General features: G+C 50.9%; 1 protein-coding gene across 2 annotated transcripts; it reads right to left on the bottom strand.

Annotated features, from left to right (window-relative positions):
• Positions 1 to 804: 804 nt before the first annotated feature.
• PPCDC (phosphopantothenoylcysteine decarboxylase) lies at positions 805 to 17047 on the bottom strand. 2 transcript variants are annotated; one of them, XM_062612209.1, is made up of 6 exons: positions 16874 to 17040; positions 15840 to 16006; positions 10430 to 10525; positions 8026 to 8154; positions 5956 to 6124; positions 805 to 1439 (listed from the first exon to the last, which is right to left on the bottom strand). In XM_062612209.1, the coding sequence occupies exons 2-6, from the start codon at positions 15990 to 15992 to the stop codon at positions 1354 to 1356; spliced, it is 633 nt and encodes a 210-aa protein (XP_062468193.1). In that variant the 5' UTR covers positions 15993 to 16006; positions 16874 to 17040; the 3' UTR covers positions 805 to 1353. The 2 variants fall into 2 exon arrangements, with proteins under 2 accessions (XP_062468193.1, XP_062468194.1); XM_062612210.1 differs by lacking the exon at positions 8026 to 8154 and having other exon boundaries at positions 16874 to 17047.
• Positions 17048 to 17634: the final 587 nt, after the last annotated feature.

Genomic DNA, 17634 nt, shown 5'->3' with positions numbered 1-17634 from the left:
CTCACAGTGCTAAGGACATCAGCACACGATGCAGGTCACACCACAAAGGCAACGTTCACAGCCGTGCTACCACCATGGCCCTTTGTGAGAGCCACAACCTCTGCTCTTTGGAGGCTGGAAGAACCAACAAAGATCCCTCTGTCTCAATCCCCAGAAGCTCTGGATCCCTGGATCTATCAGTAGAGGAGCCAGAGTGCTATTTGTGTGGTGTGGGATAGATAAGAAAAGCAAACATACCCCGAGAACCTCCTCCCTGGTGCGCAGCAGGCTGAAGGTTGCCCCCACAGGCAGGATGCACGTTCTGTACCAAAGGCCTTAAATTTGCCTGGGACTGGTTAAAAATAAACTCTCTGGGGCAGTGCTCTGCTACAGCAACGTGCTCCACAGCCCCAGTCTGCTCCCGTTCCTTCCCATTGCCAAGGGAAAGCTGGATGGGGCAGCCCTGGCTGCTCTGGCCCCAATCGCTTTTATGCCAGTCAGTTAATTTTCAAGCTGAAACAGACCATCATAGGCAACGTTTGACTTCATTCCCTTGGGATACACCCAGCCTGGCTTTCCACAAGGGCTCAGGCTGTTCATTTCCTGACTAGAGCACTCAGATGGGCATTTTGGTACACAGTTGATGTCTGCAGCCCCATCCAGACAACAGATACAATAGAGTAAAAGCTGATTTGAGGACTAAAAAGCTGCTTTCTGCCCGTTTTTCCCAAGTCTGACAGGAACCACATGCAGACACAACAGCTTAGCAATGACGTGAGGTGCAAACATCCCCCAGGGCAGCTACAAGAGGCAATTCTCCAGGGGCAGAATGAAAAGCTCTCATTTATTAAGTCCCAAAAAGGGGTTGGAGCGGGATGATTTTAAGGTCCTTTCCAAACCAAACCATTCTGTGATTCTACGAGCCTATGAAATGCCTTTTGGACAGTGACTCCTGCTGGAAAGGTGAAGCCAACACAACTACAACCCAAGCTTTGGAGAGCAGTGATATCCCCATGCAGGGGCCAGCACTATCCCCATGGCCAGGGCTTGCACTGCACTTTCTCTCCAGCAGCTCTTGGGGGAAACCACTGAAATACATCAGCAATTCCTTCTGCAGCCTCCTCAGGAAGGAAAAACGTGAGACACGAGGTGAGTGGCCGGGCAGAACGTTGCTCCATCTCTGTGAGATACCACAGGGCTTTCCCACACTAAAGCAGCATGTCCTTGGCTTTGGTTTCTGAGAGTCTGCAGCACTGAACCACATTTGAGGCTGGCACCAGCTGGAAGCAACTGTTTCAGTTCTTTGGTTGCAGAGCATTTGGTTTTATCTTCAAATCATTAGGGAGGCACCAAACACAATGAATGTGCCAAACATCAGCTCTGTGCTGGCAAGCCCCGCTCCTCCAGGATCCTCTTCACGCTCTCCACAATGGTCCACACCTCTGCCATGGCACCGCGACCTGCAGGGGAACAGCAAACCACACACAGTGAAATCCCAACACAAGAGGGATGTGGAGCTGCTGGGGTGAGACCAGAAGAGGCCACGGCGATGCTGCGAGGGCTGGAGCAGCTCTGCTCTGGAGCCAGGCTGAGAGAGCTGGGCTGGGGCAGCCTGGACAAGAGAAGGCTCCTGAAGGGGAGACCTGAGAGCAGCTCCAGTGCCTGAAGGGGCTGCAGGAAAGCTGGAGAGGGGCTTGGGACAAGGGATGTAGGGACAGGCCAAGGGGAATGGCTTTAACCTGCCAGAGGGGAGACTGAGATGAGCTCTTAGGCAGAAGCTGTTCCCTGTGAGGGTGCTGAGGCGCTGGCACAGGGTGCCCAGAGAAGCTGTGGCTGCCCCATCCCTGGCAGTGTTCAAGGCCAGGTTGGACACAGGGGCTTGGAGCAAGCTGCTCTAGGGGAAGGTGTCCCTGCCTGTGGCAGGGGGCTGGAACTGGATGAGCTTTAAGCTTCCTTCAACCCAAACCATTCTGGGATACTGTGAAATCCAGATCCCACAGAGACATGAGGCATGTGCTTCCCCTGTCCCACCCCCTCTCTGTTCCACACACTGCATGACTGCAGAAGATGAGCTGCACAGCAGTGGCACAGGTCAGCAGAGATCACCAGGCATCCCCACGTTGTTTCCTTATGACCCAAGAGAAGGAACCCCCGGTTCTGCAGGGGTTCTATGGCACAGGGGGACATCAGCAACGGAGGAGAGTGAGAAGAGTCTTACAAGTTTGGTTCGTAACTCAGAAGTCCAGGCAGAAGCACAAGCTCTGCAGTCAATGGAGAGAGGCAGGAAACCTCAACAGGCAACTCAGATGACCTTCTGAAGCACCTCATGTTCCCAATCATCCCCAGAGGAGCCTGCATCTAACCCTTGACTGCACACGGAGTTACAATCTCAGCTCACACCACCCCGGGGGCAAACGTGCAAAAGCACCCCAAAAATAGCAAATCCTCTGTTCCACCTCCTTTCTCCACAACAAACTGCGTGTGCATGCTCAGGAGCTTTCTGAAACGGCCTTTGCCTAGGAAGAGCAGACTTTCAGATGCTCATCTGGCACCAACCCAGTCCAGAAGGAAAAAAGCTTTTACATTTTGTTCTGTGCAGCACTCGGTCATCTCCAAGCATTACTCCCAGGATTCAAGCTGGTGCAGATCCAGGACAGCTTTCTCTAATGTGGGGGGAAATGGACTGGCTTGGTGCCAGATGAACATCTGAAAGTCTTTTTAAACTTAGGTTTAGAAGTTTAAGGCCAGAGAGCATTAAATCATGGTGTCCAAGCCTCTGTACTGAACTCCATGCTCAGGCCATTCACTCCTGCAGTTCCCCTGGGGCTGAGGAAGGATACTTCTCCCACTAGCATCTGTCTCCATTGGAAGATTGAAGAGATGGATCTCTATTGATCTTCTGTCCTGCTGGCTCTAAACACTGGAAATATGTGCTTTACTGGGCAGCAGCAATCAGTTTCTCACCCGAGACTTGTCTGGGACCAAAGGTGTAGCTGGACACAGAACCCAGACTGGTTTGGGTTGGAAGGGGCCTTAAAGCTCATCCAGCTCCAACCCCTGCCATGGGCAGGGACACCTTCCACTAGAGCAGCTTGCTCCAAGCCCCTGGGTCCATCCTGGCCTTGAGCACTGCCAGGGATGGGGCAGCCACAGCTTCTCTGGGCACCCTGTGCCAGCGCCTCAGCACCCTCACAGGGAAGAGCTTCTGCCTTAGATCTAACCTGAACTTCCCCTATTTCAGTTTGAACCCATCACCCCTTGTCCTGAGGATTTGTGGTGAAGAATGGTATTTTGGAAGGAGAAGAAAATTGGGTTTCCCTGCAGTGTAAGCCTGTGAATGCCTTTCAGACCTGCCCATCCCAGGAGGTCTGGAGCATCCTGTGGACAAGCTGCAGGCAGATGTGGGTCCTCCTGATCTCCTCACCTCAAGGAGAGGAGCTGCAGTTGCCAGGTCCTGCTAAACACCAGACATTCCCTGCCTGCCTCTGCAGAGCTGAGAACATCCCCAAGACCTGCCTTTGTCCTCTACCACCCACTTGCTCAACAATTGGGCAATTCCCAGCTGGATTCTTAGGTTGAGCAGAGCCTGTCTTGCAGCACAGCTCATGCCTACAGGTCAAAACCTTCCAGTGTGTCTGGCTCTAGAAATGCAGCCAAGAGTGAGGAAGATCCCGGCAGTCTGGCAATGCTTTTGCCAAGGGGAATCCCTGCAGGCCCATGGGTGGGATGGCACCTCCCAGAGCTCCCTTTCTATTGTGATATAAAGATAGCATTTAACTACCCAGCCAAGGAAACAGTTTAGTTGTCAACTCAATTTAACTGATGATTTGAACTCTTTTAGGATCTGGCCCACTTCAGGTGAGACCAGCCACATGAGTGAGGACCTAATCCTCTTCTGCAGCAAGCCAAACCACAGCGTCAACAGACAGAACTGGGGCAAACTGAATCTCTTTCCTTCTGCAGCAGCTGTGTGAACTTTGTTACCTGCTGCTCGGGTGAAGCTTTGTGGATGAAACCCACATTCAATTACTGGAGAGGAAGAGGCTTTGGGGTGAACGGCCTGAAACAGAGGGGATGAGAGGAAAAAGGCAGTGGTGGAGAGTGTCTTGGGTCTTAAAGAGACCTGGAGTCCATCACTGCTGTGCTGGATGGAGTTCATTTACTTCGGATTAGCTCCAATGGGGCTGTTGGTTGGATTTGGGCTGGAAATAGCGTTAGGAACACTGGGATGTTTTCCTTCTTGCTGAGCAGCACTTACACAGTCGCCTTTGCTGGTCCTCACCCCACCCCACCAGGGAGGGGGCACAAGGACTTGGGAGGGGACAGGGCCGGACAGCTGACCCAAGGGCTATTCTATATGCCATATGACATCACTTGTAAGTGATTTCATTTGCATCACTTGGCTTTCTGGGGTTTATTTCTCTCTTACTTTCCTTTTCATCACAGTTTATTCTTTTATTTCCATTATTAAACTGGTTTTCTCTCAAGTTTTCTCCCTTTTACCCTTCTGAATCTCTCTCTCCATCCCACTGAGGGGAAGGAAGTGAGTGGCTGCATGGGGCTGAGCTGCTGGCTGGGCTTAAAGCAGGACAACAACTGCTTCACCAGCATTTTCCTACAGGAAAATCCTGCCTACAGGAAAATCTTGTTGGGAATTGACTCACAAACACAAGTGGAGGCTCAGGGATGCAAAACTGCACCCATTTCATCTGTGGAGTAGGGATGTAACACCACAGCTCTGCCTCAGGTGCATGAACCTGCAAGCAGCAGCACAGTACCAATGAGGAGGCACTCAGCTGCTTGCTACGGGGATGGAGATCCTACATGTGTACTGAAAAGGATGAAGGGAAGAAAGAAAGGACAAAGAAGTGATGCCAGATGCTCTTCCTGCTTCTGCCAAAACATCTGCACAGGATAACCTCTTTTGGGCAGCTTCCCTTAACATCATTACAAGTGTGTCAGGAATTTGATGTCATCAGGGCTAAAACCCCAACAGAAGCATAAATGTCCAGGGTATTTCAATGGTTCCTGAGTTACTTGACTATACTCACCCCAGTGTAACTATTTCTTAGTGTCTTGCTCCAAAACCACCCCCTAGAAGCATTGCAACCACTTAAGAGTTCAGGAACTAAAGCCAGCCCTAGGGTTGAACTGTGAAGAGCATTTTAACACCCTGTCTCTGCTACAGCCTGTTTATTGAACAGAGCTGTTAAAATCCTGCATGAGTTGGGGTTGCTAACCAAAAGTATGAGTCCATTACTACACAGGTAAGTGCATATTTGCTGTTATGGGCTAGAACTGGGTGATATTTGCCAATCTGGCCAAATTGCTTGCATGAAAAACCCTCCTCAACCCCCCCCAAAGTCAAAATACCTCCAGTTAAAGCAGCTTCTAAAACACAGATGAGATCATTTCAGTGGTATTTCTTAGCACTGCAAGTGAAGCCTTTTGAAAGCGGGTGTGACAACACTCCCTCCCCACCCTCTTTCACTTCACAGACAAATCTGATGTCAAAACCCCAAATCAAAACTCATTTGGGAAGCTGAAGAGTAACCCAGGCAACAAACACCAACAGATGTGACATGCACATCCAGCTACACCCTCGGCCAGGACTGCAAAGTGCTTGTTGTAGTCACATTAGAGGTCAGGATACCCAAATCCCAGGCTGACAACACTCACCACAAAGCATTCCTTCTACTTCCATCTCCTCTCTACTTGAATGAGTGTTTCTTTGGAATCTCAGGCCTATCTCACAGCTCATTTGAAAGCCTGGCTTGGATGACCTCTTAAGACTACTTAAAAATTAATGGATGAGGATAACAGATACCAGCCAGCACAGGGGAAAGCTTCAGTTTGTTTGTGTCAACCCCAGCAGTGAGCATCTGCTCCTTGCAGCTCAACATGGGGAGCACCACATGACAAAAGAATGCACTTGTGCAGGGAAGAAAGAGCCAGAAGGCTGGCAAAGGGACTGACCTTCATCTCCACACACTAGTTTCTTCACCACACAGGGGATCTCCGTGTAGCCAAAGCCTTTCAGCTGCTCCACGTGCCGTGCTGTGATGGGATGCTCCCACATGGCTGTGTTCATTGCTGGGCAGAAGAGCAGAGGTTTGCTCAGATCCCAGGCACGGATCACACAGGTCTGCAAGAGAAGCCGAGAGGGTCAGCTCTGGATGGGTTGGCTTTCCCCATTCCCCCCCCATCACTCGGCAGCACAGAAGTGCTTTCCCAGCCTGGGTGTCATGACAGGGCCAAAAGCCTCAACCTGTCAGTGCAGAGGTAGTAACCCACAAGCAGATGCAGGGAGCTGATGCTCATTTGTACCACATTCCAGCAGAGCTCAGCTCTGACAGGCAGGAAAGATAAGGGAGACTTCAAAGAGGATAGATCCCATCCTGCAAACAGCCCAATGGCTGGAGCAAAGCAAGCTGGCACACAATGTGCCAGCCCATTTGGAGGACTGAGGGGAGCTGAAGGGTGGCCACAGGCCATACCAGCTACAGGAAGATCCCCAGGCAACACTTGAGCTGTGGAGCCAAACACAGCATGTTGGCAAAGCTATGCCAGCTGGATGTGTAACTCCTCCCAAGGGAAGCACTGCTGCTTCCAGGGTACAGAGGATACCAGAATACACATGGGCTGCGGCAGCAGCTGCTGGCAGCTCCTGGGTGCTACAGGGAGTCATAGCTGACTCCTCTGTAATACAGAGCTCCCAGATAACCAAGCATCACCTTGAAAAGATGAATGCTGGTTGCCATACTGCAATGTCCATCAGCTTCTCTAGGCCCAGAGGCATTTAAATCCTGCAAAAGGAGCTTCCCAGGTAGCAACAGCCCCGGTGCAGGGTCTCTGTTCAGATCACAGAGTACTTGGAGAACTCTGCCCATCCTTTCTTGTGTCCTGTGATATGAACCTTTCCCAGCACAGGGAATCCTGCCAGCATCTGTTCTAACTTGCCAACCAGCACCTGCAGGAGCTTCCTCTTCCCTCCACAAGGCTCTCTGAAAACACTGGCAGGAGTTTGGGAAGCCATGCATCCCTAATACCCTTCCTGAGCTCTTCCCTCTGCTACCACCATGGCATCTATAGTACCAAGGGGACCCAGAAGGACAAGATATTGCTTGTCCCTCCCACAGCTCCTCCTGGCTTCTCTCAGACCCTCTACTCATACAAATCAGGGCTGCTGCTCTGCATTTACATGCGCTTCCTCTTACCCGAAGAGCTAAGTTGGTCACACAGGGCTCTCTGGATGTGATGCACTGCCCTCCATTCCTAGTTCTAATGCATCTTCCTCCATGCATTACCGCTGGGTGATGTACCACAGCAACATCTGCAGCTTCTTGGCACATCTTAATGGTGGTTAATGCTTATGACCTCTCCTAACGAAGACCTAATGCCTGGACACAGAGCATTCAGCCCTGGTGAAGGTCCCTATCAGCCATGAGAGGCCCACAGTCTCTTTTAATGCACTTTCTGATCAGCCTTTAAGCACTTTTGATACCAAAAAAACAAGCCTGAACAAGCAAAATGCCCTCTAGCTGCGAGTGGAAGGTGAGTGAGTGTGTGTGTGTTTGACTTGGTGTGCTCTGCAGTTAGGTGAGGGAGGAGGCGAGGGAGGAGGAAGTCAATAGTTTTATCAGATCTCACAGGTGTCTTTTCAGATCACATCTAAGAAATGCAGAGAGGAACTCAAAAGTAAGCGCGAGTGCATGTGTGCACGAGTGTGCGTGCACAGGCATGGCAGAGAGAGGGTGGGGGTAGGAAGAGCAATAAATGAAAGCGAAAGCAGGAAAGGCACAAAGCAGGGACTGGGAACTGACGGAAGAGAGATTGAGGTGAGGATTGGAAAGGGATGCAGAGAAGGGAAGGGAGGAATGACTGTTTGAGAAGGAGCCACAGTGCAGGAAGAGCGAGACAAGCAGATGAAGTGGGAGCAGAACATGCAAATGTGGCTGATCTCGCTGCTGCAGAAGCACAAGTTTCCATGAAAAGAAAGGTCAGGCAGTCTAACACTGGGAGGTGAGAGAACTCGCTGTTACTCACCAGCAGGTTGTCACAGATGCCATTGGCAAGCTTTGCCAGCGTGTTTGCATCCAGAGGTGCCACGAGCATCAGGTCAGCCCAGCGCCTGAGCTCAATGTGCAGCACTGGGTCCGAGCGCCCCTTCCACAGCTGGGGAGCAGACAAGGTGCAGGTTACTGAGCCCTCACTTGAGCAATCCCATAGTAACCACCATGGAAACCTACTTTCACACTGAGACCTGAGAGTGTGCAGAACCAGGGACCCAGTGCCCACTTGTTTGAAGGCCATGTTGCCCATTCAGGGATCACAGCTAAGGGACAGCACTGCTGTGCTTGGAGCTCTACAAACAGATGTCCTTCCCCTACAGGGACAATTCACACGTCAGACAACCCCAGATTTCAACTCACAGGAAAGAGCTTTCCCCATTCACTTCCCACCCACATCATCCCTTGTTTGCAAAAGCCCCCTCAACTTGCAGCATATCTGAGTGGAAGGAAGAGCTCCATCCTGTCAGCAACTGAAGCCAGGCAAGCCCAAACTGGGGGCGCATTCCTTGAGGAAGCCTTGTGGTTTATAAGCTCCATGATTCTTTCAAGAGAAGCTGTCCACTGGCTTTTACGAGGTCTAGATCCCTAATTCCACAAGTCCCTTCCAGTTAGGATGCATACTCACAGCAGCATCCTCATAAGTACAGCAGCAAACAGTCCTGTTGGCTTTCTTCAGGACGGATGAGGTTTGGCCAACAGGGCACTTCCCTCCTCAACTGGCTCTAAACTCTAAAGCTGAGCTGCTCAAAAGAGTCCTGGTCTCTTTGTAAGAGCACAGTTAACTGGGAACTTATGTGGGAAAGCACCAACAGAAGCAGCAACAGGTGCTTAATCCCCAGAGGACACACACAACCACAGGCCAGAAGAGGTGCATCAGGGCCACAAGCTGTTCCTTCTCTAAGTCACTGGAAACCATAACAAAAAGCCAGCCTCCAGAAAGCTGGTGCTTCCTGACACCGTTTCCAGCTCCTCCTTGTACTTGGATCAGGACTGCCACATATATATATATAATACATATATAAACAAATGCTGATGTTTATACAATGAGCCTCCACACACACAGGAACTCTCAAAGCATGTCAGCAAAGCTGTAGTGAAGAGAAAAAGCCATTTTACAGGGTCTAGAGATGTCCACAGCCCTGGCAACTGAGCCATCCTTTGCTGGAATGGCTCTTCTATGTATGCACATGAGCACAGAGCATAGACTTCCAAGGCAAACAGTGCTTCCAGCAGGAAGGAGAACCTCTCTAACCTCCAGCCACTTATCCCATCAGAGCATGGCACCTCCAGGAGCTGGTCTGCTCCTCCCTGCCAGCAGGCAGCTTCCCAGCCCCACACCAGATGTTTCAAAGCAGTGTGGGCAGCTGGGGAACGCCACTGATGTGCTAAAAAGAATTAAGCTCTTGCTTTTGGGACAAGTGTGACTCATGACAAGCCCCAAACACCCTCACCACGACTCTGCAGTGGCTTTCTTGACACTTCCTGAGACTCCTCTTAGACCTGTGGCTGAGCCCAGGGTGGTGAGCGACCACTGCCACCCTCACCACCTGCTGCAGCCCTTCCTCATTTACAGTGTGGTTGGAACCATGTTCTTGGAAAGCCAGATTCCAAAGCATACATGACTAGAACCATAGAATGGTTTGGGTTGGAAGGGACCTTAATGTTCATCCAGTTCCAACCCCTGCCACGGGCAGGGACATCTTCCACTAGAGCAGCTTGCTCCAAGCCCCTGTGTCCAACCTGGCCTTGAACACTGCCAGGGATGGGGCAGCCACAGCTTTTCTGGGCGCCCTGTGCCAGCACCTCAGCACCCTCACAGGGAAGAACTTCTGCCTTATCTCCAATCTGAACTTCCCCTGTTTCAGTTTGAACCCATCACCCCTTGTCCTATCGCTACAGTCCCTGATGAAGAGTCCCTCTCCAGAATACTTGTAGCCCCCTTCAAGCACTGGAAGCTGCTCTGAGGTCTCCACACAGCTTCCCTTCTCCAGGCTGAACAGCCCCAGTATTCTCAGCCTGGCTCCATACAGGAGGTGCTCCAGCCCCTGAGCATCCTCGTGGCCTCCTCTGGACTTGCTCCAATGGCTCCATGTCCTTCTTATGCGGAGGACACCAGAACTGCACACAATGCTCCAAAGAAACAAGTCTTGGCCCAGGACTAAAGCACAAACAGATGTGGTCTCTTGCAATGAAGCACTTCTATTTGCTGTTCAGCACTTGAACAAGTGAATCTCCCAGGAGCCTGCTTTTTTCCTGAAGCATGACCCCACTGGCCCTCTGGAAGCAGAAGGCATGACAAAGCTACCTGAATTACAAAACCTGTGGCTGCTGGGGATGGGACGGAAGCCTTTGCAGTCTCCCATGGAAGCACAACTCACCTTCCATTCATCTTCATCGCTGTAGAGGGTGACAGGAATCTCCTGGACGTTGTAGAAATGCTTTGCTCTCTCAGTGGTGACCACCTTCACTTCGAGCTGATCAGAAAAGAGAGACAGACCAGTGGTTAGACTTCAGGACAACCCTGTCAAGCTGGGCTCGAGCCACAAAGCAGTTTCTCAGGGGAGCTTCCCCTGTTCACAGCTGAAAGGCCACTACAGGTATTTATGGGAGCCAAAGACTCATTTTAAAGCCCCCTAAAATGCTCAGGCCAGCTCATGTTGAGCCAGTTTATGTGTTCACATGGCCAGTTCCCAGCAGGGACAGCAGAGAGGCCAGAGCAGGTCTGAATGAGGTGCACTCTGCACAGAACTTCAAAGAGGCAGCAAGAAGGAGCAAACCAAAGCTCAGGGAAAAAATGCCCTTTAATCTCTCCAACATGCCTGCCAAAGGGAGTAGGAGAGCATCTCACCTCAGTGGGATCCATAACCACAGCGTACAGGACTGCCAAGGGGTGGCATTGCCTACAGGGCACTTGCATCTTTCCACACTTGGAGCCAAGAGCAAGCACAGTGCTGAGTGATCAAAAGAACTGCTGAGGGACAAGAAGGTGAGTGGGGCTCAGCACCAGCACCAAAAACAAACCCACTGGTGCCATGCAAGGCTTCGCAAGGAAGAGGGGCTTTGGGAGACAGAGGAGCACTTCTTGGTCGCATGGACCACACTGCGAACCTCTTTCTGTCCCTCTCATGATGATCTCCTGGTGCCAGACATGGAGATAACTACAGACCACTGGATCCTGCCTTTTAAAACCAAGTTAGTTAGACTTGCTCCAGCCAGGGATAAAAATACCACAAATAAGTCAGAGCGGTGTCTTCCAGCCTTCCTATCCCCCCTTATCAAGGTAAGATGCTGGAAAGAGGAGAAACTCTAGGTATGTTCACAGCACATGGTTTCTGTGCAGCCAAACCAGTAAAGCAGTGGTTTCCACCAAGAAAAGGGTGAAAATGTATGAAGGTTTTCTCTGAAACCCTGGATAAACCTGCCTGCCTCTGCTGAAAGCCAGTGGAACCTTCAGTTATACGGTATATCCTGGGGATGTTGGTCAATGAGAAGCCCAACATGAAGCTGCTGGAACGAGTCCAGATTAGACCAGAGAGATGCTGCGAGGGCTGGAGCAGCTCTGCTCTGGAGCCAGGCTGAGAGAGCTGGGCTGGGGCAGCCTGGACAAGAGAAGGCTCCTGAAGGGGAGACCTGAGAGCAGCTCCAGTGCCTAAAGGGGCTGCAGGAAACCTGGAGGGGGGCTTGGGACAAGGGCCTGTAGGGACAGGCCAAGGGGAATGGCTTGAACCTGCCAGAGGGGAGACTGAGATGAGCTCTTAGGCAGAAGCTCTTCCCTGGGAGGGTGCCAAGGCGCTGGCACAGGGTGCCCAGAGAAGCTGTGGCTGCCCCATCCCTGGCAGTGTTCAAGGCCAGGTTGGACACAGGGGCTTGGAGCAAGCTGCTCCAGTGGAAGGTGTCCCTGCCCGTGGCAGGGGTTGGGACTGGGTGAGCTTTAAGCTTCCTTCAACCCAAACCATTCTGGGAAACCCTATCACATCCCTTGGAGTTTATTTGACATACACTTAGGAGGTGCCAAGTTGCCCTATGACATGAGATCCTTTCATTTCCTCCTGTAGAAATCTCAACAAGAGGAAAAAGGAGGGTTTCCCCAATTTCTATGTGTCCCATGACCTGCTCAAAGCTGTCACCCTGGCAAATGTCACAGTCAAATGCCACAGCCAGCTGCCTGCCCCATGCAGCCCACTGGAGCTGCCCTGCACACAGCAGGTCAGTGTTAGGGTGGTTCTGCTTGTGCTGGTCATCCATGGTGCAGGACATGCAACTGTACACCCACCTGCAATTTCTCCAGGGTACCCCTTCAAAAAGAGACAGGCCAACACATGGAGGGAGAGCTCTGAAAAGACTGGTAATGTGGGAGATGCCACAGATAACAGTGAGAAAGAACACTTTTCCTTATTATTAGCCAGTTTTAACCACTGCCTGCTCCTTCAAGCCGTTCACAGTGCAACGTGGTTCTACTGGCCCAGCAGAGAGATGGGGAGAAACCAGCCTCACCAGAACTCCTTCCCACTAAAACCCTGTGGCCTGAGGAAAACAACTGATAAAGCACTGCCTGCTCACTTGTCCTAAAACCCAGTGCCAGACCCCTCCAACCAGCTATCTTCAGCAGCAATGGTTGAAGTAATGACACATGTTAACCTATCTCCCCGACACCATCTATTTGACTAGGAATGAAGCAGGGTTGGTTATCTGCACCCTATGTGACTAGAACAGCAGCTGGAAGCAGCTGGAAAATCCCAGCCTTAGCATATCACGGGCTTCAGTAATTTTCCCCACTTCCTGAAGAGAAAAGGATGGGAAAACACAGCTGCACACAGTGCTATATGTGGTTCTTTGCCTCTTTTAAATGTCTGCTCTTCTTCAAGTGAGCCTAACTTGGAACCACAGCTGCACTTCTAGTGCTTCTGAGCGTGAAGATCACATTCACAGCAAGCAAGTGTATGGTTTCCATGTTAACCTCAGCTCACAGGAAGCTCACTCTTTGGAGCCAAGCACTGACACCCACAGAGGTGCTAACGCTGCTCTCTGCTGCGCTGCAGGCCTAGCTAGGTGTTAACCTCACAGCCTGCGAGATGCTAGTTCTCTAGTGATTTTAAAGGGCAATGTGCAGCTTTAAGGGGCATGTCAGCTCTCTGAAATGGCAGCAGGAGGCCGGGTTTGGGCAACAGAACAATAGAAGTTGTCAGGAGGAATGTTTGGTAGTGGTAGTCTTGTTTTGCAGTGAGACAGAAGGAGTTTCAGGTGATACAACTCCACCTACCACATATTTTATCACTTCAGTTGTGTCATTAGACAAAATCTAGACCAGAAATGCCCCTCTCAGGGTAAAGGACAGAAAAATACCCCAAAGACACTTTGCTTTTCTTAAAAACATCATTTCAGAACCATCTCCAGTCTTCAAAGCATAAGTTCAGGAACAGGGAATTGGGCTATGGAGTTCAGCATCCAACCCACAAGCCAGAGCATACCAGAGTGATGCTCAAGGACCTCACGTGGTGGCAATTCCACCACTCTCCCAAGAAAGTTGCTCTCCAAGTTAAATATTCTCCCGAATGAAGGTTTTCTGCTGGGGTGGGCTCCTGGTTCCCTTGTTCTGAGAAAGAACTTCAAGTCCCTCCAGCTACGCTGGGAAGAGATCAGTGTTCTCAAGCTCACTTAAGCCTCCACAGCTTTTTCCTTCTATTTACCTGGCACACCCTCTGTTTGCCCGTGGATATATCTCTGCTTAAACAGTAAAGCCAGTCTAGCCATGCTCCAACTCCTTTACTGGAGAGAGTTCAGACTGGTCAGAGTTCATTTGCTTGGAGCACTTAAGCTGGTTCTCCAGAACAAACCCGATGGCAAAAGCATTCTCCTGTGCTCACCCAGTTTTGCTGGTGGCTGGTAGAGGATCCTCCTGTCACAGATGTTTCTGTGTGGGGTAAAGGGCTGTGCACGGTTTTTCCTCCATAGACTTCTCAGTTTTGACAACAAAATCTTTACAGGCTGAGCTTCAGGAACAACTGCTGAAGAGAATGAGGAGCTCCTCTGGTAAATGGCACTTACAAGCTGGTGTAGAGGTTACCTGGCAGGAGCACCACAAAATGGTTTAAACCTCAAGGTCCACATGAGAGCCTGTAGCTCCAATAGCAACACATTTCCCCCACCGTTGCCTTTCTTTACGACTAACCAACATCATTTTTGCAACTGTATTCCTGCTAGGCTGCTCAGAAATTCCAGGCACCAGCCTGAGATCATCAGCATGTGAGTGTAGGACAACCATGAGAGTTACCCACAGCATCCTGAGGAGACCCTTTGGGCTGTGTCCCCACAACACCAGGTGTAAGGGGAATAACCTGAAAGGTGGAAGCTGCTGCTGTCTGAATTTCCTCCATCTTCAGAGAGGTTAAACAGAAGGCAGTCAGATGGAGTCACCTCCACTATCACCCTCAAGGAGCTGTGAAAGTTTAATGAGTGCAGAACCATGCTGCCAAGTTGTTCACCAAGGATCACTCCAGCCAAAACAGCAACTTAAAGTAACCCCTCCAGTTTCAAGCCTTCGGCCACATCTCCTTCAGTATCAAAGCCTTCCCCTGCTTCCTTTCAGAGTTCTGTTCCATCAGTAAAGAAATTGACTTGTACAAGACAGACCAAACTGCATGGAAAAGTCACAGTGGTTCAGCAGGCCTTGGGTCAGGCCTGGAAATCACAGCACAAGTGAGTAAATATATCATTTAAATTAATAAATGAACTGCCAGGAGTTCCCTGGGAGCAGCTGTCTGTGGCACTCTTCCTTTAGGCTATAACCTTTGGCCTCACTAATCACTTCAGGTCAAGTAATAAATTAACTGAGGCCCCTCTCTCCAACCCACCATGCGAGCCCAAAAGCTCCCTGCATCCTCAGTACCCTTAAAGCTTGGACACCAACAGCTCTCCAAGCCAACACCAACCAGATGCATCAGTTACTCAAGGATCACAACTCTTCTGACTCTGATAGTGTATCTACAAGACAAAGCTGCCCATATCATTCTAAAGGAGATTCACTGAGCAATCTAACCAATATCTGCATATTTAAGTGCACCGTTGTGTTTCTGCCACTCTTCTACTGCTCCAAAATCATTTGCTCCTCTTCTTAAAAGCCAAAGGTTTTCCAAGTTTTTCTCTGACTTTAATCTACAGCGAAAAGTTCACACGTTTCCCTCCCTGATTGCAGTCACTACTGGCCTCTGCTGGACACCTCTGTTACTCCAGACAATAAACCTTTAGTAAAAACCAAGTGCATGGGCACATACAGCACATTGTTACTTCTGCCTTTACAAGATGCAGTTGCCCTTTGCTGCTCAGCACCTTTGCAAAGTCCACACCTCACCTACAGAGAATTGCAGTATCCTAACCAGAGATTTCCCATTCCAGAAACTATCACCTGTGGCTGTGGCCAGAGCTGATAATTTGGCTGACAAAGACATATTCCACCAAAAAACCCCACCAAAGCAAGGACCTATTCAATCACTTCAGAGAGTTAGGCTGAGCTGAACAATAACACTTTCACAGTCCAGAATCCAAATGTTTGCCTACGGAAATACCCTGGAATAGGCGCTTTAAGCCTAATGTGAAGCTAAGTGTAGAAGTATGAAATGAGAGGAAATTGATTGATTTTTAAACCCAGGAGGAATCCTCCCACAACACAATTTCAGAGGGCTCAAAGCCAGAAGGAGCCTTCCATTCCATCAGAAGCCACACAATCCCTCCCTCAAGAACAGCAACAGGACAACACCAACTTTAAAATGCTCTGCCAACAGCTTTACTCACCTCAGTGATCTTCAGCAACTCAGCAATGAGAAGGGGCAGCTTGAGGGCAGCCACACTCCCAGTCACACCCACCAGGACGCGGTAGTTTCTCTGTGGCACAGAGGAGCTCCTCCCTGCAGGAATCCCTGGGTCTGGTGGGGAAGAAGGCTCCATGTTCCCATCAAACTCTGCAAGCACAGGAGAACCAAGACACTGACTAACGAAGCACAACAGGGCTCCGTTGGCAAGCACTTGTGTGGACTAAGCAGGACCTGGAGTAACTCAGCCTGAAGATGAACACTCAGACCCTCATCCACAAAGCTTCCAAGCACCAGCAGAGCTTTAAGCATAGCTGAAGCCTCCTCCTCCTGTTTAAGTCTCTCAGATACTGGTAAACACAAGGCTAAACCCCACACAAGACAGACCTCAAAAGCATTCTGAAAACTCCCAGAACAAAAGATACACTTTCATGTGTTGAACGTGGTTCAGAATTCCCAATACATGCAGCTTTGCTGGGATGAAGACAGCTCCTATTAGAGGCAGCCTCCCTTCACAATCTCTGGTGAGCAACAACTGCAGGGAAGCTTTTTAATAATGCAGAATCTGGGGCTGCCACACTGACAAATCCCCAGTGAGTGCTCAGGTGAGGAGGAGTGCTCCTGAGCAGAACTGATGCAAAAGGTTCTGCCTCACTAGCCATTAGCAGAGAGGAAATTCAGTCCTTGAAGCAGCTGAAAGCGCTTTCCTGGCAAAGACTGGGATTCAGTAACCCTTGGTCCATTTGAGTGCTCTTCAAAGCATTTTGGGTTGGAATAAAGAGACATTGGTGCTGCCCTTGTTTTCATCACCGAACTGAGCGACACAAACCAACCCTCCCATCCCCTCCCGGGTTCAATTCAGGACCCAAACCTCTGCCCCTGACATCAAGGCAAGCACAAACACCCTTCCGGCACCCACCCGCCCAGCGCGGCAGCACTGACACGTGCTCCTTTTCCATGCTCCGCTTGGAATTAATGAGTTTAAACGTTCCTCAGCGTGGTTATAGAAGGAATTACCAGGGTAAGAGCAGGCCTTCAGCTGGAGCTCCCAGGCACTGATTAGCAACAGCAATTAGAGGCGAGGAACCGCAGCGAGTGCATCGGCAGGGCGACTCCAGAGCTGCTCCGTGTGGTCATCTACGGCTGATTAAAACCAAGTTAACACAGTCCCAGTAAGGAAAACACCCGCTTCCCGTGGGATTACTGACGGACAATTATGCACCCACACTTTAAAGCCTGGGGAATAAGATGTAATTTATTAATAGGCAGCTTTCAATAAGGGCTATTAGTGGTAAAACCAGAGCGGGCCGGGCCGGGCCGGGCCTGCCTCCCGCCTGAGCACAGCGCCGGGCTATCGGTAAGGAGCCATCAGAGGTACGCTATGTGCCGTTTAACGCCGCGGTGATGCTGCAAACGGCGGCTGAGGCACAGGGCAGACCCGAGGGACCCCGGTGGGTTCCAAACACCGGTTATATACCGGCAACGGTGCTCAGGCCCTGGAGCCCGCCGCGGCCTACCCCGCGCCTCCGCCGCACCGCCCGCCGTTGCCCGGCAACGCGGGCCGGCCCCGGAAGCCGAAGGGCACGCTGGGAAACCCTGATTGGTTGTGGAGGGAAGGGGGCGGGCCTGAGGCGGTGTCATGGCGGCGGCGGCGCCCGGTACCGTCCCGTCGCGGTAGGGGCCTTTGGGCCTTGCACCGCGGTGCTGGTGCCCCATAGCAGCCCGGTACCGCCCGCTCCGCAGCGCAGGGACAGGCTGCAAGGGCCGGCGGTTGGCAG

This window comes from Pezoporus occidentalis, unplaced genomic scaffold (assembly GCF_034315485.1).
Source record: "Pezoporus occidentalis ecotype Australia unplaced genomic scaffold, CSIRO_AGI_Poc_V1 ctg159, whole genome shotgun sequence".
Lineage (NCBI taxonomy): Eukaryota > Metazoa > Chordata > Aves > Psittaciformes > Psittacidae > Pezoporus > Pezoporus occidentalis.
Note: the sequence above shows the minus strand (reverse complement) of the source record. Positions and strands in the feature narration are given on the sequence as shown.